The 22,746-nt window shown below is 39.4% G+C and overlaps 2 protein-coding genes across 3 annotated transcripts in view; one reads left to right on the forward strand and one right to left on the reverse strand.

Annotated features, from left to right (window-relative positions):
• SUDS3 (SDS3 homolog, SIN3A corepressor complex component) overlaps positions 1-491 on the reverse strand; it is a 31,704-nt gene extending 31,213 nt beyond the window's left edge. Inside the window, exon 1 of the mRNA XM_032471606.1 lies at positions 201-491. Within this exon, the coding sequence (XP_032327497.1) occupies positions 201-342 (142 nt within the window). The 5' untranslated portion in view covers positions 343-491. The remainder of the gene's footprint in view (positions 1-200) is intronic.
• A 3,365-nt stretch (positions 492-3,856) lies between these two features.
• TAOK3 (TAO kinase 3) overlaps positions 3,857-22,746 on the forward strand; it is a 145,742-nt gene continuing 126,852 nt past the window's right edge. The window contains exons 1-2 of one of the 2 annotated variants that reach the window (XM_032471605.1): positions 3,857-3,871; positions 3,994-4,270. The gene's annotated coding sequence lies outside the window, so the exon portion shown is untranslated. Of the gene's footprint in view, positions 3,872-3,993; positions 4,271-13,013; positions 13,227-22,746 lie in introns of those variants that run through there. The other variant, XM_006192701.3, reaches the window with a different exon arrangement.

The following is a 22,746-nucleotide window of genomic DNA, read 5'->3' on the forward strand; positions in this document are numbered from 1 at the left end:
ACTGTAGGGTACAAGGTACCCAGGAATTCCCCTTCCCCAGCTCGGATGGGGGTAACTTCCGGGAGCCACGCTCCTCCCAGCCGCCCCTCCAGCGGCCCCCAAGCCCCAGAGGTCGCCCCGCCCCTCTCCCAGGCAGCCCCACCCCCTCTCACAGCGGTCCCACCCCCGCCCCGGGCTGCCCAGCAAGCCGGAGGACGTACCTTCGTCAGACTCCCGGCCCCGGCAGCTGCGCTCGTCGTCCTCGGCGCTCTCCAGCTCTTCGTCCTCCTCAGGGTAGTACTCCGGCGCCGGCGGCGCTCCAGCTGGGGCCGGAGCCGGAGCCAGCAGCCCCGCGGCACTCATGTCGCCTCTGCCCGCAGCTGAGCGTGCCACCCGGCGACTGCGGCCACCCGCCCTGCGGACTCCACGTCCGCGTAGCAGCGCCCTAGGGAGCCGCCGACTCGAAGAGCGGGAGCCGCGGCGACCCCTCCGCGGTCTCCGCCAAGCTCCGCCCCTCGCGCCCGCTCTCGGCAACTGGGGCCTCGCGCCGGCGGTGACTTCCGGGTCGCGAGCTGCCCGAGGATCGCCTGACTCCGCCATCCTAGAGGGAGTGGAGAGGCCGCCGGACACTCTCTTCGCCTTAACCCCATCTCCTTTATCGCCGTCTTAAAATCCTCAACGGGTAGGGGGGAGGGGCGGAGACAGAGTCTCTGGAGTTAGGCGAATCCTTGGGCAGGCCCGGCCGCGGCTAGGACCCCGAAACGCAGAGGCCACTTCCGGAAATGGCCGCCAGGCGGCGCCAGGACCCGAAACTAAAAGATGATCTTTAGGGACTTGAGCGCACAGGATTTGACGGGCTCTTGGTAGGTGGAGGTGGTTTCATTTAATTTAAACAGGTGAACGTTATGAACCATCCCGTTTGTAGGTCGGGAAACCTAGACATCTAGAGTTTTTGCGATCATCCCGAAGAAAAAGAGCCTGGCTCCTCCCCTGACTAATTGGAGGGAACTAAAATAAAGACGAGGCTGCTAATACTGCATCCTGGGGTCAACAAAACAGTATTTTCCCACTTGGTGGGTGCACATCCTCTTTGTATAGGTTAGCTTAATATTGTGTTCTCCCAATTTGACAGATGAGAAAAGAGCTGTCACCTGCCTAAAAAGAAAAAAAAAAAAAAAAAGGTAGCGTCCAGGCTGCCTTGTTTACACTTGTTTAGATCCAGGCCCTCTACAGTACAGCTGCTTCATACTTATTAGAATATTGATTTTTTAAAAGGTGGATTTCCCCAATCTAATAACTTGCAACTCTCAACTGAGCAAGCGGAACATTTGCCGGCAGAAAGTTAATTAAGCTAAGGTAAGGAAGGTGCTAGCTGGTAACTTAGAAAACAAGAGAGCATGAATTAACTTGTGTGATTGAGTAGAAGGGGACACATAAGCTTTGCTTAATGAAGGATATCCCTTGTCTAAGTGTGTGTAGCAAGAAAAGGGATAAGGCAAAGGACCCAGAGAAGTGTAATGGTTTGTCCAAAGTAACCCTGCTCTTTAAGTTGCAAACAAGTCTCCATAGAAAAAGTAACTTACAGGCAGTAAAGTTGGACACAGATGTAAAAGCCAGGGTGACACCCAGTATTCTGATTCTCAGATACTTTGTGAACAAATTTATCTCGGAATTGGCTCCCACAGAGTCTTCTCAAAGTGAAAAAATTTATTCTCGTCCCTTTTACTTTTACATTTCTTATTTTCTTCCTTACTGTAATTAAAATCTTGGCTCTGTTTGCAAGGGATTTTTCCTCCCAACAGAATTCAAGAATTTTCAGAATGGAATGTTGCAATGTCTTTCCAGGAGTTTAGAGATCTTCTGAAGCTCTAAGTAAGAGTCATTCTCAGGGCTCTTTGTAGGTCCACCACCTATATTTAAACTAGAACTTTAGAACTGTTTCTTGTCCAAAGGATGAAGTCATTTTCTTTTTTTATGCTGTTAGGTCATGTCTAAGTTATTTGTAATCAACTATATTGAGCAACTTGAATTTCTATCAGTGCAATAATTATAGACCAGAAAAAGCAGGAACATTTTAGAAACTAGAAGTTCCTTAATACAATGAATCAAAAAAAAAAAAAAAAAGTGATATTGTTAATTGGTTTCCTTTCAAGATCCTGTAATTTTTTTAAACATTTTTTATTGAGTTATAGTCATTTTACAATGTTGTGTCAAATTCCAGTGTAGAGCACAATTTTTCAGTTATACATGACAAGATCCTGTGATTTTTATATTACTAATGTTTTATCTTGCTTATGTCTTCTTGATTGCAAATAACATCTGTTAATGGTCATGCATTCCTTTTTTATATGAATAGATAGAACTGAACACTTATGTAGTGAAATCTTACCCCATTTCTTCTATCCATATTGCAGTTGGTAAGATGAGCTCTTAACTGACAAATGCTTGGTAGAGAAGGAGGACCTAGTCAAAACAATTCTCTCATGACTTTAGTCTTACCCAACTTTCATAGCGGTCTAATAAGATTTTGGACAGTCTTTCACTAGGCCTATAAATATCCAATTCCCCTAAAATCAAGTTTTTCCACCTTAAAATCATTCTGCATCCTTTCCCAAAATGGTACTCAGTCACCCTGCTCGGGGAACATCCTGAAAAGAATCAGGAGTTCTTAAAAGGCGTCCTGCCTTTCTACATGCCCTAACGCTCAAACTTAAACATTAAAAAGGAGCATCATAATTGGGATAGGTATGGTTTTTAAACACTAGGGAAAACACGAATAGTGTTTGGAACACAAATTTTGTCAGGAGTCAAAACAAAACAATTATGATGGAGAGTTTTCTAAGAGCGAAGTCCTGTGTACATCTGACAAGGCTTGGGAACAAACTGTGTTCCAGAAATGAAACAATTCCTTCACAAAATGCTAAATTGTCAAAGTTCATTAGCTTTGGGCTTTAAGGGTGAGGGTAGCAGTTTTCAGTTTCCAGTATTGATTGAATTAGCATATCCAGTTTCACAAAAATATAAAGACTGGTTCTAAGTTAACATGGGATGCACTTTCACTCCTGGCAGGCACTATCTTTCAGCCTGGGTCAAGATGGGTTTCTGGTAATCACCCCCGTTGCACTTGGGTCAAAGTTCATTTTACTTTGGCCATTAGTTCCCACAAAAATCATTAAAACATGTGACCCTGAAAAATACGTTGAATAGGCTGGCTGAAGCCTTGCTAAAGCTAACAGGGGTTCCTCCACCAAGACAGTTCCTGTTCCTACTTGTCATAATGGTTATCATAATCCACAAACTGAGTATTTCTTAAGCTTTGTCCTTGTACCTATAAAAATGTGCCCTGTCAGTGTTGAATGCCTAGCTGTGCAGAGTACACATCTAGTATATAAATTTTTTTCTTCCAACAGCATCAAATTGACGTAAGTTGAACGCAGTGCAAGGAAGGGCAACTCCTTTGCCAAAGATATAAAAGAGTTCAAGTCCAGGAAATACTTACAAAGTCCTGAATGAATAATTGCCACTATTAATTTACAGCCGAATTACTTAGAAAGCTGTGCCAGGTCTAACGGGGGTAATGGGGACCTCCTCAAAGGCTCTAACATGGTGGTCCTGGGGGCCTCTGAGAGTCTCCCAAGAAAAGTAAAGGCTCAGAGAGTAGTGCCATGAACTTTGACCCCCACCGCAGCACAAACAGCGCTGACCGCACCCCAGGCGGGCCAGTGGGTAACTGAAGTTGCAAGGTCTTCCGCATCTGAGGAAACCCCGCCTGCCCCTTCCCGCCCACCGTCAACTCCGCCAATCGGCAGGTGCCATCGACCGCTCGGCTTCCTAGGCACCTCCAATCAAGTACCTATGTCCGGCCCAGGTCTGTGCCTCGAGATCAGGGAAGGTCAGTAGAGAGCCTATCGGATCCGGTTTGGGGGCGTGGTCGGGGGGCAGGGGGCGGGCGGACTGGGACGGTGGGGCGGAGCACGCTCGGCGCAGTCGGGTGCGATTGGCCACCCCTGGCAGGAGCCGCACCTCGGACAGCAGCAGCGGCGGCAGCGGGAGGGTCCGTGTGGCGCCCGGCGGCAGCGGCGGCGGCGGCGGCAACGGGGTCCTGCGTGCAAGAGTGGGACCCGACGTGGAGACCGCGGGCGGAGGCTGCGCACGGCCGGACCCGACACTCAGCGACCGGAGCCGGGGATACGCCGGGGGACCAGAGGCAGAAGAGCGACTCGGGAACAAGTGTGAGAGAGGAAGCGGCGGCGGCGACGCCGGGCCCCGGGGTGGTGACAGCAGGTCTGAGGTGAGAGAACCGGGGCGCCGGGAGGTGACTGAGTGAGCCGGGGCGAGGGGACCCGGGGCAGCGTGGGGTCGGCGAGGAGCCGAGGAGGGTTCCAGGAGTGTGTTTGACAGTACGGACTGTGGAGAGGAGACCCTGAGAGGGGCCGGCCCCGCTGGTCTGAGAGGGCGACCCCAAGAGGGCTTGGGACAGCGGTGTGAGGGGAGAGGACCTCGAGTTGGGCCAGAACAGCGGGTCTGTAGAAAGGGAGTCGGGAGGGCTCGGAACGGCGGGTCAGAGTGGGGGGCCCCCGTAAGGAGCCGGGACAGTGGGTCTGGGGGGGCGACCCCCTGAGGGGCCGGAACAGAGTTGTCTCAAGGGAGGAGACCCCGAAAGGGACCAGGACAGGTGGTCTGAGCGACAAGGGGACCCTAAGAGCGCTTGGGACAGCAGGTGTGATGGGGTACCCCGAAAGAGGTTGGAACAGTGGCTGTGACCCGGGGCCCCGGGTCTGAGTGGGGACCCGAGGGGCGTGCATAAGGGCGCTGTCCCGCCAGGTGGGCGAGGAGAGGGGCCTGGGTCGGGTTCGCGGCGCCAGGCGAGTCGAGACAGCAGTCCGCTGCTCCTCGGGTGCAGTCAGCCGAGCTTCCTAAGGGCTGAGTGGGAGACGGGGGACCGCCTGAGCCCCCGTGACTCTGTGGGTGACTCTGAGGAACGGAGATTATGTAATGAAACATCTAGCAGAACGCACAGCCTGAAGGGTCTCCCCCGAAGCACGGGGATCCTGGAAAGGGCAGGAGCGATGGACGCCAGGACCTCTCATCACTGGCCCCCTGGCTTCTCGTTCCTTTCTCCGAGTTGGGCGTGGATGCCTTGACATGAGGGGCTTCCTGCCCTAGAGAGCTTCATCAGGATGTGAAAAGTTGGGGAGGGTGTCTTTAACTCGCCACAAACTAGTGGAAAGGGAAAAGCATCCTTTTTGGAGAGCTGCTTTTGAATTAATTAGGCTGTTTATTTTGATAGACCTTGTATTTTTTCACTTTGGCTCAGCCAGGAGCTAGGAAACTTTGTCAGGTTGGCAGCATATCAGTATTAATGTTTACAATGCAGGCTTAAAGGAACTATATACTAAGTTTGACCGTCTTTGATGTGTTGAAAAGATGGGAGGTCAAGCTAAATTTTTAAAGGAGGTATTGGAGTAGCTAAACTAACGGCACTTCCCAATTAGATTTCTTGTCCTTAAAGCTACCAGGAGTCAGCTTCAGGCATAATTCCAGGACAAGCTAAGGAGAGAGATAAGCCTATTTAACCACTGTGTGCACTGGTAGGAGGCAAGTGTGTGTCTGTTAAAATGCTGAAACAAATAGTGGAAAGTAATAGAGGGTAGGAGTTGAGGGGCAGTCTCCTACTTTGACGGATGTGAAAATTAAGCTAATGACCAGGCCAGTTGTTCAGAGTCCTTAGGATATGTTAATACCGCCCTACCTTTCAAATGTTCTCTTGAATGCAGACGCTTTGTTAGGGTTCTACCCAGCAGCTTTGCATTTGAATTTTTTAATTCTCTTCTGTTTGTGTGTTGCTCCTCCTTGCCCTTTCTCTTTGCCATGAGTTTCTTTTTTTCATAGGAGATTTAGAAAATAACGGCTTGGGGGAAAATAATGGGGAATGTAATTACTATATCATTTTGCCGTTATTTGGATATCTTCTCTTTGTTTCAGGTTTCAGATAATGTCTTATTAGAAGCCTTTGCCCACATGCAGTAATGGGCAGCTTCAACTAAGAGGAAGAAAGAAATTCTGTATTATTTCCCAAAGACATAATGTAGAAGGCTTCTATAGAACTGCTGACTTAAATCCAAGACAAAAATTACTGAAGTCATCTTACATTAGGGTGATAATAAGTAGACAGAATGTATCGTTTGGGGATTTTTACTTGATACTACCTGGTAAAGAACAGTTCTTATATGGTTTCAGTGAGTGTACAGATTGTTGTGGTTATGAAAATTTCACCGACTAGAAGTCCTCCCCTAAGAAGCAGAAGTTACGGAGATGGGAGGAACAACAGCAAAAACACAAATACAAATGGAAAGTATGAGACACTATATTTAAGATGTATTAAGTGTAACTTTTTTACACTAAATTGATTTTTCTAGAACCCTAGGTAGAATTCAAGTAAAAATGAGACCAGTTAACTCAAGAGGTTATTTACAAGTGACATGTATTCATTATGTAGTGCGTGTTAACATATGAAGTGGTCTAGGGGAGGACTGGGAATCTCATTACTAATATTCTGCAAAGTAATAGAAATGTTTCAGCAGATAAGCTCTTCCATCATACTTGTTAGCTTATTTCTGACTGGTACAAATGGTAGTTTCTCTAGACAAATGTTACATTTAATTCCTCATAAGAAAAGAAAGTGTTCTGATGCTCCCCTGAGTGATTACTAAAGCAGTCATTTCAGCCACATTACGTTATGGTATTGATCCAGGGAGGATGACGAGAGAGTCATTATAATAGAGTTTTTAGTGATAGGAAGGGCCTGTAATAACTGTTTATTCCTGGGGACATAGGGCGGAGGTCGATTAGGAGGGTAGGAATTCTGTGGGAATTTATTTTCATTTCTTTCACAAAATAAAACTACACCTTGAGAAATAATTAATATGTAAATTAACTACACCTGTGTTCATTTAAACTGTTTCTTTTCCATTGAACAATATAATCCAAAGACTAAGGCGGAGCCTCACACTTCCTTATGAATGGTCATAGCCACCAAAGAATGCAGGTTCTTTTTGGCTTAGAGTCCTTAAACTATTCTTAGTTTTAGCAGGATGCAAGTACTGCCCAGTAAATATAATAATCCATTTTATACTTTCTTTACCACTTGAGTCATATACAGTCAAATCATTGTAATCTCAGAGTCTGCCTTGCTATCTAATTTGGTTTAATGTTTAAACCAGCCTGAATAAAAGTTCTCATTGCTTGCCAGTGTTCATAGTTGTTGGTTTCAGTGGTGTGGAAGAATGAATGAAAAGTAACAATTGGTACTTTTACTTAAACTTTATTTGTCTAGAGTTTATTTTAGAGTCATTAAAAACATCTTTCCTTCATAATCTTTTCCTCCAGTCTTTGTTTCTTCCCTCCCCTAAAAAGAAAAGAGACTGACAGAAAGACAGAAAGCTTCTATGTGAAAGTGTTTTGTGACTCTTCTAAGACAAGACTTCTTTTCAATCTCCAATGAGAGAGTCCTGTCAATCAGAGAGAATAGTTTTGAATTAATGGTTTAGAGTTACAGGATATTGTACAGTTGAATTTCTTCATGGGGAGTTTAGTTTGTAATTAGTTAGTTTTAACATCTGCTTAATTGATTGCCTTGCTATTTGTGAGGATACATTAAACTCAGACTTACCTTGGGGAAAAAAATCAGTTATGTCTAACTGTAATAATGGATTAGATGCACTGAATTTATGGGCCAAAATATGATCTAACTCATTTACAAGCTATGGGCACCAAATTTAAAAACAACAAGTATTCAGAATTTTTCTGATAGTCAATGGGAAATAAGTGATAGATTTTATCATTCCAGCTGTATGTTATTAAAGTTACCTAAATACTTTATAAATCAGCCTAATGCATTTTTTCTATTGGACCTGAAATTCATTAGCGACATTGGAGTATATTTTAAGTCTTTGTAAATTATTTCTATTTTAGAACAGAATGACATAAGGGTCAGTTTCTTGATTTAACACTTGTTCTCTCCTAACCATTGTCCACTGTCTCACAGATACACATTTCCCATCCCCAGAGTGAATGGGAGAAGGAACATGCCTTGGGATAAATGGTTTATACCTAGCAAAACCTACTCTCATGTGGCCCATGTGGCTTCTCCCAGCCTTTGGAACTGACATGCTGGAGTCTAGTTTTGGCAGCCCTTTAACTTCACCCCTGGCCTCAGTGAAATGATGCTTAGCAAAATCAACCACTTATTTTGTTATACTTATTGTTTTAGTCAATTATCAAAGTACTAATTGAAATACTTCAATTTTACCTTCTTCAACTATTTTTTATGGACAGTGGGGTAACCTTTTACTTACAAATCAAACTAGGATTCTGCACAGTATTTATCTTTATATGTTTCACTTTCTGTCTAATGACACTGGGTTTTGTCCATAGCAGTCAAGGCTTATTACAATTCAAATACATTTTATTTACCCATTACAATAGATGGCACTAATCAAGGCAGAATGCTTTCTTAAATAAACTAATAACGTAATTAGTCTGGGCGGTAGACACACAAAACACAATTATATTTCATGGCCAATTTTCCAGTCTGTTGTGAATGTTAGCCTTTACTTTTTTTTTTAATTACACAATTTTCATTTTAACTTTACCAGAAATTTATATTTTGTTGAAAATTAAATCAAGTTTTAAAATAAGCCAGATGTTTTGAAAGAAAGTGAAAAAAAAGGTCTTGGATGAAGAATATTTTGACTTCTAAAACAAAGCCTTTACTTCTTGAAGGCTTTGTGTGTAAATACACAAATATTTCCAAAAACCTCATAAATATAGTTTTTAACTTATCTAGGTCAAGATTTAATAGCAGATATACAAAATAAACAATAGTATGCTTTGTGTACCTTGTCTCTTGTGCGAATTTCTCTTCTGTCATTGTATACCAGTTCCTTGTTCACATCTGTTTGTCTTTTACAAGATTGTGAGCACTTTGAGGGCAGAGACGGTCTTGTTCATCTTTGCATCACTGTGCCAAGTATAGTACCAGGCACACAGTATGAAGGACGCTCAATAGATGTCAATTGAAAAAGTGAATAAATTAGTGATCAGCAAATTAGTAGATTATATTTGTTTACACTTAGTTTCTTATCCTCATTAAGGGCTTTTAGTACATCAAAGGGGTGTTAAAAGAGAGTGATTCGGTTGGAACACAAGAACAAATGTTAGCATTACTTATCTGCCATATAAGAAACAGCATGATACATTGGAAGGAGAAAGGGCCTCAAACTCAGAGAGACCTAAGCACCTATTTTGGCTTTGTGACTATTTCAGGTGGCTTACCCTGAGTGAGTTACTTAAGTAGATACGTACCTCACAGGATTCTTATAAGGAGTAAATGAAGCAATTTATATAAAGCATCAAGGACAGTGATAAATGCATAGGAAGTGTTTAATAAGTGGGAGCTGCTTGTTATTTTAATCACTTGAAACAGTTTTTTACTGCTGTTTTTGCCCTACCCCAGTATCTAATCATTTGCTGAATCCCCTGGCTCCTGACTCCAAAAAGAATAATGAACAGATTCACATATAAGGAAATTGAGATTCAGTGAGGATGAGTGACTTCCCAGTGCCATACAGACAATGGCAAACTTGACCTCTGTCATCTAGATCTGATTTTTCAACTCCAGTACGTTTTTTACTTTATACCTCTCAACGGTCCAAAAATAGCTGATGAGGGCCCCAATAATGTGCCAAGGAAGGACTTCTGTGACAATTTTTCAGTCTCCTTTTCTTTTCCGTCCTTCCTACATATACTGTTGCTCTCCGATTCCCAATTCAGTTCTGAGTTTGTCACTCATATGTTCAAAACCTTTAATAATTCCCCCAGCCTACTAAATTCAGTACAGATTTATCAACCTGTCTTTGAGTTCCTATAGCCCTATAATCCATATATAAATATATATATGCATATATATGGTAAATATATAGATAGATATATAGAGATATCCTGTGCCCCAACCAGAACAGCCTGCTTACAGCTGAGCACTTGCTGATTTGCCACCTTCTGGCCTTTGTTCCTTTTCCCTAGAATGCCTTCTGTTCCTCATTTTTCAGACCTACTTCTAATGCTGTCTTTCCTGAGGCCTTCTCTAATCATCTTTCTTGCTACTTTCTCCTTTAAATTCCCTAAGTACTTGCTTTGTACCTTTTCTTATTACACTGGTATTCTCTGTGATAGTACATTATAGATTTTGTACTTGTCCTTCCTAAATGTCCATCTTCTTGACTTTTTTTTAAAAGGGCAGTGTCTTATACATCTAACCAAGTGTCTTGCAGCTAGTATCTGCTCAATAAATATTTGTTGAATTGTATTAAATATAAGTACTTATTTTAGATTCAAAAATAATATTTAAATATTATTAATGCTACCAGGGAAGATAACAGATAATTCTTAAGTGAAGAACTTACTTCTGGCTCTGACCATTGGTAAACTGATGCCAGTGGTAGCAAATATTTGGAAACTTGGACATTCACATTCAGCGTGATAATATTCCCTGAAGTGACCTTTGATCTGGGTGTTAGGGATTTGTTGTTTTTGTTTCCTTAAGTGATGTTTTTATCTGTAAGGAGTGGGTTCTAACTTCAGGTCTTTGGGAGCTTGGTTTCCTTTCTCTAGGTATTACAGCCAAACCAAGTAAGATTCTTTGTCATTTGCAACAGAAGGTGGTGTTCACTTGAGTCAGAGGCAGAGTCTGGGAGAGCTCTGAAATTCTGGTCTTGCAAAGCAAAATTCCTTACTTTGTGATAGAAGCAATTTGCAACTGTGAACAATTAAACTTATTGTTATCCCTATCTTTCACATTGTATTCTCCGTAGTGCTTGCTACTTTCTGACACAGCGCATCTTTTTATTTATGCATTTGTCTTACATCCCTACACTAGATTTATACTCTGAAAGCAGAGATTTTTTAATCACTGCTCTCTCCTCAACACATAAGACAGTGCCTACCTAGCATGTAGTAGTTGCTCAATAAATATGTATTGAATGACTAAATAGATCAGTTTGGCTCTGGGTTTCCTCCAATTTGTTGGCTAAAAAGGCTTTGTTATTTTAAATATAGGAAGTAAAATCCTAAGGAAGTAAACTATAGCTTGGGAGAGTTGAGCTTATCTGCATATTTTATTCTCTGGGTTTTACATTTTTCTTTGAGCAGCCTTGAATTTAGTATATTTTTGTTTTACTGAGTACAGATAAATCCATTCCTACCACCACAACATGCATCCAAGTTGATTGTGTCTCAGTCTGACTACAATCTAAGAAAACTATATTCATTGTAATAAAATCTAATGGAAGCTGCTGACATGGCCCTTAGAGCCCAAAACTTAAGACCAAAGTTATAATAAAATTCAGTACAGGGGCATTCTCCCATTAAAAGCAATTCACTTGTCTTTCCTAGATGCTAAGTATTAACCCTGAAGGTTGGTCATATGAAGCTCCTGATGTTAATTTGGGGTTATCAGTTTTCTGCACGTACAAGTAATTTGGTTTGATATGTGTTTTAAGCCTGAATTAAAAGAACTTAGTCACTGGTGACTCATGGTGAGAAGTTTTCTTTTTCCCTGCTAGAACATATGCCATTGCCTCCAACCTGGCCTTTTTAAAACGTTGAAAACATAGAGAATCCTGTATTTATGTACGAGGTTTCTAGAAAAGTTCTGTTAGGTTTAAGGTGGTGTGGCCTTAATTATAGTGCTTTTTAGTAATGAGCACTACAATTGACTTTCCAAATTCCCATACAAATTTCTTTAGTCTCTATCTTTATGGAAGTTTTCTCATTATATGTGAAATGGTCAAAAGTCTACTAGTTAGTGGATGAATGACCACAGGGACTTTGTTCATTACTGTATCCCTAGTGCCTAGAACAGTCCTTTGTACTGAGAAAGCAATTAATATAAATTTGTGGAGTAAAGTCACATACATTCTTTTTTTTTTCCTTCAGAGAACTGTTTATTTTTGTTTGTTTTGGGGGAAATAATTAGAGTTACTTAATTAGATTTATTTATTTATTTTAGTGGAGGTACTGGGGATCGAACTCAGGACCTCGTGCATGCTAAGCGCACACTGCCACTGAGCTGTAGCCTCCCCCGTCACATGCATTCTTAATAACAGTGCAGCTTAGAAAAATGCTCAAGGTCTATTGAATTAAATTTTCTCCAGCCCTTTTAAATTAGGTAATCATCAATTCACGGTCAGCCTGGTTTGGGAGGCTGTTGGTGTTAGCCCACGGTAATTCTGCCCTAATAGCTCTTAGCATGGATTGTGTCCACCTGAAATCTCCTTGAGCGGTTCACTTACCAAAGGAAGGGTAAATGGGCAACACCCATAGGCACTTGCACCTGTGGGAACCAATGGGCGTTGTAACAGGAAATACTTCAGCTTGCAATACCAATCATCATGAGCAGCGACCGGGTCACACTGTTTTCATCTGCAGTTCCTTATTAGGATTGTACAGGGTTTCTTGGAGTTTTTTGTTTTTTTTGTTTTTTTTTTAATATATATAAGTTTAAAAGAGAATTAACTTTAAATTTGAAAATTAAAATGTGAGTGGTTACTGGCATTTTCTTCATCATCAAGGAATTGGTGAGTTATCCTCCTTTGAGTTCTTTCTTTACCTTCTAATGTTGTGTCCCCCGAAACTTCATTCTGGCACATAGGGAGGGTGGAGATGGAGGGCGCATAAATGTAAAATAACTAAAACTCAAGCTGTCATTATCAGTAATAACAGCCAGTTATGATATTTACATGATACTATAACAGTAGGCATTGATAGAATTTCGTAGATTTTAACGTAAGTTTTTTTTAGCCTGAGCCAGTTTTCCTCTGTTGCAGAGACTGGAGGAAAAAAATCAGGAAAAGTTTTTAGAAAGTTCTTAACAAAATGTCGAAATGTGAAGCTTATGTAAAATGCTGTTGACGTTAACTGTCTGACCAGGAAGTACTCTCTTTAAGCCTCATGCATAAAAACTGTGTCTGTAATAACTTCCTTTCTCGGGATGAAGGTGCTGATAGCATGGTCTTGTCCTTACAACTTAAGTGCAGTTCATTTTTTATCTTGCCTAAGTAAGAGGCAGCCTTTTAAAGAAAGCCATCTCTGGGGCAATCTTACTGATTGCTGTAGCTAAATAAAGAATTTTTAAAGTCTTTTTGTGTGTTGGATTGGAAACGTAGGACATGCATTTGGAAAGATCTACTGTGAGTAAGCTTGGTGTTTTGTTTTACATTTAATGTTTTGTTATAAATATGGTTTGCGTCTAAGATTGCTGATAAATTCTGTTGAATTTCATGTGAATATTTATGGCCTTAGTACAAAGTTGAGCTGAGAGTAATCAACCTCAAAAGTCACTGGATTCATATGCTCTGCTTATTTTAATTTCTGGTTTGATATTCAACAAATAAACATTAGTGAGAATTTTGGTCTTTCCTTTCTCCTAGATAAGTAAGGTAAATACTGAGCTGCAAGTAAAATATCAAAATCTTGTCAGAAGGGTCTTTTAAACAAAACTTTTAAATATACTAAAGGCCATCTTTATTAAATGGATGCAGTTTATGCTATTGAATGCTATTACTAGAAGACAGTATTTCAAAATTAAGCTACTCAAAATGGCACACTATCCTGGAAATCTTAAAAAATAACAAGACCACTTCCTATTTTTCTTCAACAGAAAGGGGGAAAAGGAGAGAAAGCAGAGCAGTTTTTTAGTGTAATACCCAAGTTAGAGACAGAAAATTCAGAAGATTTGATCACTTTTACTTTGTTTTGTAATTTTTTTTTGGGTGTAGTATATAAGGGTAGTTGTATAAGAAAGAAAATACCTTAAAATATCTTAGCCATGAGGTAATAATTTATGGGGCTGCTCTAGTCCATAAAGTGAAATTAGATGAAATAGGAAAGAGATAATTTTTATTTAATATCTCATAGTTTGTATGTCAAAAAAATCATGCAAAATATTTTATAAACCAGGAAAGCTATCTTAATAGTTTCTTTTCCAAATTTAGTAGGCTTTTGGAGCAAGGTTTAAATGAAATGTGTATAACCTTGACTTCCAAAAACTAATATTTTCCATGTTAGGTGTGTAAATTAAAGTCTTAGGATTATACATAAGATGCATTTTCATTCAAGAAGCATTGCACTGGATATTACTGATTTGGGGGGGCCTCTATTCATTCTTACATATAAAAAATGAAATTGAAACTTTCAAATAATCTTTGAAATACGATGTCATATAGCTTGTTTTTTCCTTAAGATTATGATTGTTAAAGACTTAAAAGTACCAATTATGTAAGTTTCAATAATTATAGATAAGGAGGCCTTTTATGATCGTCTGAGCGTTATGTTAGTAGTCCGGAGGTATCCCAGTCATAGTTTGGATGGCGGTGGGGCAGAGGAAGTGGGTGGGACTTCACAGTAATGACAGATTATTGCAGATTATGTGACTGCCTGCCAAAACACCACCAGTTGGAGGGAGAAGTGGTAGTTATTAATTGTATCCTATTAATTTATACATGTTTATTTAACCAGTTATAACTGCTGGTTTCATGCCCAGATGACAAGTTTTAAACTTCTAAATTACTTGACATGTGCTTAATCTTGTTGACTTTACCATGGTCGCGTCCGTTATCTGCAGTCTGCAAAGATCACATTGACTCTTTTGTGAAAGACTATGTGTTAGCAAAAAAAAAAAAAAAAAAAAAGAGGGACGAGGGGAAACCGAACTTGAAACCGTAACTGCTTTACCTTCTAGTTAAAAGTATTGCAGAGTTAAAATGTAAAGTGTCTGATCATGTTCAGACAATTTATATAAAATACTAATAAAACTAGTCTCTTGTGGAGGAGTTTGTAGTTCTCAATTGTTCTGGTTCGTCTTGAAGTGGAGATTCTTACTATTGCAACATAAAAGGAAGCTTTGTGGAGGAAATACGACATCTCTGCCCAGATGCATAAGGAGGAAAGTTATTTTTAAAAGTGTTTTCTTATGAATATATTTTATGTACTGAGAAGTATCTTTAAAATGCTAGTTTCTATGTCAGGGCCATTAGTAGGAGTTACGTAGGTTGCTCAGATCACTGGAATTCTACTAAGAAAATACTTTTTTAAAGCATTTTCATGTTACCAATCAGCCTAATGTGTCTTGACTTGGCTGATCTAAGTAGCATTTTTTTTAATGTGATCAAATGAAGAAGATAGTGAGATCCTGTCAGTATCACCAAGCAGTACCATAATATGTGTCCTACTAGGGACAGTTACCTCCCATTTCATAACAGCGTCCCACTCTCTTTCAGGAATAGAGTGTAGTGTTCAGTATGAGGAAAGGTTAGAAATGAGTCAGAGAATCTATCCATTTGTATCACTGACAGCAGTTCTTAGAACTGAGGCTCCTCCCAAACCGTTTTACACAGTGATCAGCAAATCCAGGTTCCTTAACTCTTACTTTTGGTTTTGGTCACATATATTTGGGGTTGGCAGTATAATCTAACAATTAACAAGAGCATGTCAGATGAACACATCTGCCACTTACTAGCTCACTATCTTTGTGACCTTGTACAAATCACTTAATTCCCGAAGCCTCAGTTTCTTCACCTGTAAAATGGGCATAATTATAGTACCTACCTCACAGGATTGCTGTGAGGATTAAATGAGATTGTGTATGAAAAGCACAAGTTTGGCCACACGTTGTAAAGGAAGAACTCAGTGAGTGATAGTAGATAGGGTTATTTTTGCTATTTTGGAACATCTCAGGTCTGATTCACAGTTCTACCAGAAAATGATTTTGGGAAGAGATATAAAACAATACATGTTACACCAGAAATTGATACAATGTTGTAAACCAACTCTACCTCAATTAAAAATAAAATAAAATAAAAACAAAACCTGCAGTCATATGTAGGTAATAGGATCAATGTTAAAATAATAGAAGAATTTGAAAGGACTATGGGAGCACGTAAATTAAGATCTATAGATCTTCATTTATGCTACTGCTCTTAGCACATTATGTGCTTACTACCCATTCTAAGGGAGAGTGGAAGCAGGAAAAGAGTTCACTGTAGACTTAAATATTTAGTAAAAAAAATTAGCCTGCCAAATTTAGCTTTAGTAACATTTTTCTCTTTGTTTTTCACTTCAGGGTATTTCTTTGCAATTTGATAGCACAGCTCAGGAAAGCAATATGGCAGAGTATGGATTTCTTAATTCATTTTCTCACTAGAGTTGGTTGGTTTTCTTCTGATTGAATCACGATCAGATAAAGTTGGGGCTGTGCTTCAAGATTTTAGATCAGCTGAAAAAGCAAGTTAGGTTTTTGGGGGATGGTTTTTCTTTTCCCCCCATGGTAGGGGAATGGAACCAGACAGTAAAGAATATACATTTGAGTATAAAGAAGATTTTTTTTGTTTGTTTTCACTGTGTTAATCTCTGGGGGCTCACATCCTTAATGGGTTAATTAACTTTGTATTGAAAGATGTATTGAAAAACAACTAATTTTTACCTAAGCAGATTTCATAGAACTGTGTTAGCAAAGCAGTTTTGAAATTTGGGGGCACCTGCAGTAAATCCAATAAACAAAACAATGAAACTACTTACAGGGTACTTGAAAAACATTTGACCTTGTGAATATATTTCTAGTGTTTGAAATGTCCAGGTCTTAATCCGTGGTATAATCCCTTTACCGAGTAGCCAGCCAGTTCCTGGACTAGTCTCAGTCTTGTCCTTGTTTCTGGTACCCCCTAATTTTACAATCTCAAGGCCCATCATCTTGCCACTAAAATACACTGTCTCCATGCACACCTATCCCACTCAGACCCTTATTACCTTATCCCTATATTACCACAATTGCCTTCCTTCATTTCCCTCTGTTTTTTCCAACTCATCCTGATTAACCATCTTTAAATGCTATTACTTTCCATGTGTCACTCCCCTTTTCAGAAAGCTTCATTGGTTCCCTGTTTTCCACCACATTAAATCTAACCTCCTCTGCCTGACTTTCAATGCCTTTCCTAATCTGTCCCACACTACTTATCCAACTTCATTTCTTGTGTTCTTTGGCCCACTCTTTCTGCTCTGTTGAAGTCAGCCTGTCGTTCAAACACTATACTCATTCAAGTCTGTGCCTCTGGTACTATTAGTTATTTCACTCAAAAGCCCTCCTCTCTTCTCTCTGCCTTTTCAGATTTTACCTTTTCTTCCAGACCCTGTGTAAAGTTTACTTCCAGTTTGAAACTTTTCCTTACTATTTGAGCTCTTACTGTTTTCCTGCAAGCTCCCAGGTGATTTTTAAATTGGCAAACCAGTGAACAAAAATGTGCATAGCATTTTCTATCATTCACTGTCTTATCTTCACTGATGATATAAACCTTTTTAATACAAGGACCACATCTTACAATTAAACCTTTCACTATTCCTAGCGTAATGCTGAGGTACCTGACTTTTATTTGAAGGAAAAGAAAGTAGTGAAACTGTTTCACCATACTTGCCTAAAAGTAAGGTTAATAACCTGGTAATATTGAAGGGATCTGAGTATTTTTCCAATTTGGGTCAGGTCTGTCTCCTCATTTATGGAAATAGGCAAGGCAAATAAAGACAGTTTTGTGACTGGTTATAGGTTGACGTGTTTGCTTTTCTTTATGAGAAATTATGTGTGTGTGTGTGTGTGCATCTGTAAATATACATACATATGGTTTTATTTTCTTTCTTAAAATGATACAACCAGCTGCACATGGAGAGGTGTAGTTCTGACATTAACAACTTTTCATCCTCTCACTATGGATTAAGTGTGATCAGTACATTTTATATACCAAGAAGTATTCTTACTCAATTCTTTAAGTAAACTAAGTACAATTAAACGCCTACTGTGTGTAAGGTTAGGCTCTGTGAAGGGATACTGAAATTAATTACATATGATTCCTGCTCTCACAAAACTATTAGGGAAGACAAAATATATACTCAGAAGCTTAAACATAGTACTTGTTACTTTAATTGAATGTCAATTGCTTTACTTCTTAGTCTGCTGTCTTTTGAAATAGTACATGCCTTTCTTTGTATTGAGGCCAAACTGCGTATAGGACCCCCAAATGAAAACGTTTTGTTTCGTTTTCCCCTTTATTTTTTTTCCAGTTTTATTGAGGTTTAATTGACATACAACATAGTACTTGTCCAAAGTATACAATGCAATGATTTGATATATTTATATATTGTGACATGACTACCATACTAAATTTAGTTAACATCAATCAAGGGATGTAATGGACAACATGATAAATATAATTAAGACTACTATATGTTAAGAATGAAAGTTGCTAAGAGTAAATCCAAAGAGTTTTCATCACACACACACCCCACACACACAAAATCTGTCACTTTACATAGTTAGTTTTTTTCCTTGTGAGAGAAATTTTAAGATTTACTCTTTTAGCAACTTCCAAATATACAATACAGTATTTTCAACCATAATCACCATGCTGTACATTACATGTCCAGAACTTATTTATCTTACAACTGTAAATTTTAACGTTTTGAACACCTTCACCCATTTCCCCCACCCTCTCTACCCTCTGCCTCTGGCAACCACCAGTCTGTTCTCTGTATCTATGAGTTAGGTTTTTTCAGATTCCATGTATAAGTGAGATCATACAGTATTTGTTTTTCTCTGTCTGCCTTATTTCATTTAGCATAATGCCCTTAAGGTCCATCCACGGCACATCCAGGTCACAAATGGCAAGATTTCCTTCTTTTTTATGGCTGAATAAGATTGTATTTTGTGTATACACACACACATACTTACCTAATTTTCTTTATCTATTCATCTGTTGCTAAACACTTAGATTGTTTTCAAGTTTTGGCTATAGTAAATAACGCTGCAGTGAACATGGGGGGTGCAAATATCTTTTCGAGATAGTAATTTCATTTCCTTTGGATATATACCCAGAAGAAAAATTGCTGGACAATTTGGTAGTTCTGTCTTTAAATTTTTGAGGAACCTCCATACTGTTTTCCATAGTGGCTGCATCAATTTACATTCCCACTTTTTTTTTCTTAGTATGCATACATTCCTTTGTTTTATATCTACTGCCAAACAGCAGATAGGACATCCAAATGAGAACTTTTAAAATACAAAATGTTTTATACAGTAAAAGTATGGATATTTGGAAATGTCTAGTTAATGCTTTGGATTTGGTGTTAATGCCTGGTTGTAGATACAGCCCGTAATACCATACTCTACTTGTTTATTCAATAAATATTCACTGAGTATCTATTTGTGTCAGACCTTATACTAGTGCTGAATAGGACTATATCTTTTCTTTAACTAAAAAGCAGAAAATTAAACTATTTGGCTTACCCCAATGCTATAGAGATCCATGTGATTCTAGAAAAACACATAGGAAGGGCACTGAATCATCCTCAGCCTAATGACCTGAGCTGGCGTACAAAATATGTACTCCTTACTCCTGGTTATGCTTCAGATTGACCTCATAAACTTACACCAGTCACTTAAACCTGTTACTCCACAGAATGAAAATAATAATGATTGCTGATTATTGAGTGCTTGCTAGTTACCACATATTGGAGTATGATCCTTATATAACAAATGTCTCAGTGAATCTTCTGACTCCTCTGCTATTGGCTAGGTCTCACACAGACACACATACAAACACTTTACAGTATACTGATGGTCGGAGAGGTTAGGTATTTGCTCAAGGTCAGTATAAGAACCCAGACTTAAGCTCAGTGCTGTGCCTTTGTTCATAATCGTCATGCCATGCTACCTTTCATTGAGAAGATTGGAATTAAATGAGTCTGTAACATAGGGTACCATTAGTGCCTGCAGGATAATTGCTACAAGTCCAAGATGCCATTCATTTATGACCATAAAATCTGGTTAGATAACATGCCAATGATTTAAAAAAAACTGAAATTACGAACCATTTAATACAGTTTAGGATTGTTAAAAATCATTTCAGTATACAAAATAACAATAAAGTTTTTCATTTGTCAAGGGCTTTAGAGTTTACGTAGTGATTTCACATTAATTCGTGAGTCTCACCACTTTGTGTTTTGACTTTATAGGTGGTATTATTGAGGCTTAGAGAAGTTAAGTGATATCCTTAAGATCACACAGCTGGTAAGTGGCAGAAAGAACTTAAACCTAGGTTTGCTGATTGAAAGGTTGGACCTCTTTTCCATTATACCACAGATCCAAGTCGAGTTAGTCAGGAGACCAAACTCACAACAGTTTTTTTCTTTTTTTCTAGTTAAGCTAAAATTCACATAACATAAAATTCATCATTTTAAAGAGCACAATTCAGGTTTTTAGTCTATTCACAATGTTGTGCAACCATCACCACTATCTAATTCCAGAACATTTTCATCACCCCAAAAAGAAATCCTGTACCTGTTAGCAGTTACTCTCAATTCCCTCCATCCCCTGGCAACCACTAACTTATTTTCTGTCTCTGCAGGTTTGCCACTTCTGGATATTTCATATAAATGAAATCATACAACATACGGGCTTTTGTGTCTGGCTTTTCCACCTAGCATAATGTTTTTAAGGGTCATCCATGTTGTAGCATATATCAGTACTTACTCCTTTTTATGGCTGAATTCTGTTTGATTTTATGGGAGGTCCACATTTTGTTTATCCATTCTTCAGCTGATGGACATTTGAGTTTCCACTTTTTGGCTGTTATGAACAGTGCTGCTGTGAACATTTATGTACAAATTTTTGTGTGAACATATGTTTCCAGTTCTCTTGGGAGTAGAATTGCTTATTTTTATAAAATAATTGAAATGAAAGTGTTTTGAAATGATTTCTTTCAAATTATTTTTTTAAGCACTACCCCCCACCCCCAATGCATGCACACAGTGTTGTTTATCTAGCTAATTTGTTTCCCAGATCTTTTCTTCAAAAATCAGGCAGAGCCAAACTTCAGCTCAGATCTTGGAAAAGCAGTCTGTAATTCTAAATTAATCTGGGTTCAGCACTCCCTACTACATTCAAGGCGTTATGGAGGACAAATAAGTAGATAAGATTCCTACTGTTAGTCATATTTGAATAGTGGTTAATAAAAGTTCATGTCCTTTAAAAGCAAGGCAGAATGACATCAGCGCCACAAAGTTGTTGAGTATTGTCTGCACGTGAAAATGGAAGAGATTACTTCTGTACCAGGGAAATGGGGTAACTTGGAGACAGAATTTGAGCTGAGTCTTAAATACTGGGTAGTTTTTCAGCAAGTGTGGTTGCACATAATCAGTGTATTTTTTAGCCCACTTCAGGCATTGGGAATGAAGTATAGAATACTTAGGGATAGTGGCAAATCAAAGGCCCTGGAATCACATGCCAAAAGGTTTGATCTTTACGTAGTAGATGTTGGGGAGCCATTTAAGGTGTTTGATTAGAGACTGATGTAATCAGAGCCTTTGAAAGGTTACTCCATCAATAGTTTGTAGAATGACTTAAAAAAAAAAGAAAGAGATTGGAAACGGGAACTTAACTGGTAATGAGGTTCTGGAACTAGGACAGCCTCAATGGAAAGAAGATCAGCCTGTAGGAGATTTACTGAGGGTGTCCACAGCTTCAGAGAGAGAGCTGAAAGCATATCAGGTAAATTAGAGGAAGTGCAGAGAGAAGAGAAGAGGCCCAGCGCAGACTCTGTGTTAAGAGGGAAGAGGACAGGCCAGCAGAGATGGTTGGAAAGGAACTCAGAGAGCAAAGTGCCACACAAACCAAGAAACTGGAACCGTGTAGGGAGATGCTCTATGAAGATCGTGGAAGGATATGACCTGGGAAGAACCTGACTTGATCTGGAGACTAGGAGATTGGGAGCTAGGGAGTTTAATAGTCCCAGGGTATCTTCCTGTCAGGGAAAGTTCCCTCTCCTCCCCTCAGTAAATGATACCTTGAGTGTATTGTAGGCCAGAAAGAGTCAGTGGAGAGCAATGAAAGATTTAAGAAAAAGGGGAAAAGTGAATTAATGAAATGAGAAGGTAATAGGATACAAAATTAAGCCGTTAAAATTTTTTTTTATTTTGGGGGGGAGTTAATTAATTTTATTTATTTTTTAACAGAGGTACTGGGGATTGAACCCAGGACCTCGTGCATGCTAAGCATGCACTCTACCTCTGCGCTATACACTCCCCCGCAAGAAGCCTTTACTTGGTGGTGATGTGGAAAGGTGGTTAACCTGAAAAAGGGAGACTGAAGAGTAAAGAGAAATTTTAAGGTAGAATGAAGAAAAACTGAGGAAGCTTACACTGAATGTGAATGGCCACAATGTAGAATTTATAGTATCATTGCTTATTTGTAGTACTATAGATCAACTAGTTAGAAAATACCTTAATTTACTTCAGGCATATGTAGAAAGATTGAATTCTGTCTTTCCATCCTATGTAAATGTTTTATTCTTTTAGCTGTGTATTGAACATATCTTTGCCTTTGCTTTTAAATAGAGTTTTCTCCCCAAAGCATAGCTACATGATGTAATAGAATATATAGACTACAAGTTAAGCCTGTTGAGTCCATTTTTCCGATAATGATTCAAGCTGCATATTTTAAGTGCTAATAATAGTTGGAACTCAAGTAAGATATTTTGTTTTAAAGTTAGTTCATAATCCTCAGTTTGGATTCTTTTCATACGTTTTATTCTCTCTGAAAGATGCCTAAAACTAATATTATATTTTCTTCAGGCTAGAAATTTGTTAGTTCCATTTTGTAGTGTGGCAAGC

The sequence above is a fragment of the Camelus ferus genome, chromosome 32 (assembly GCF_009834535.1).
Source record: "Camelus ferus isolate YT-003-E chromosome 32, BCGSAC_Cfer_1.0, whole genome shotgun sequence".
Taxonomy (NCBI): domain Eukaryota; kingdom Metazoa; phylum Chordata; class Mammalia; order Artiodactyla; family Camelidae; genus Camelus; species Camelus ferus.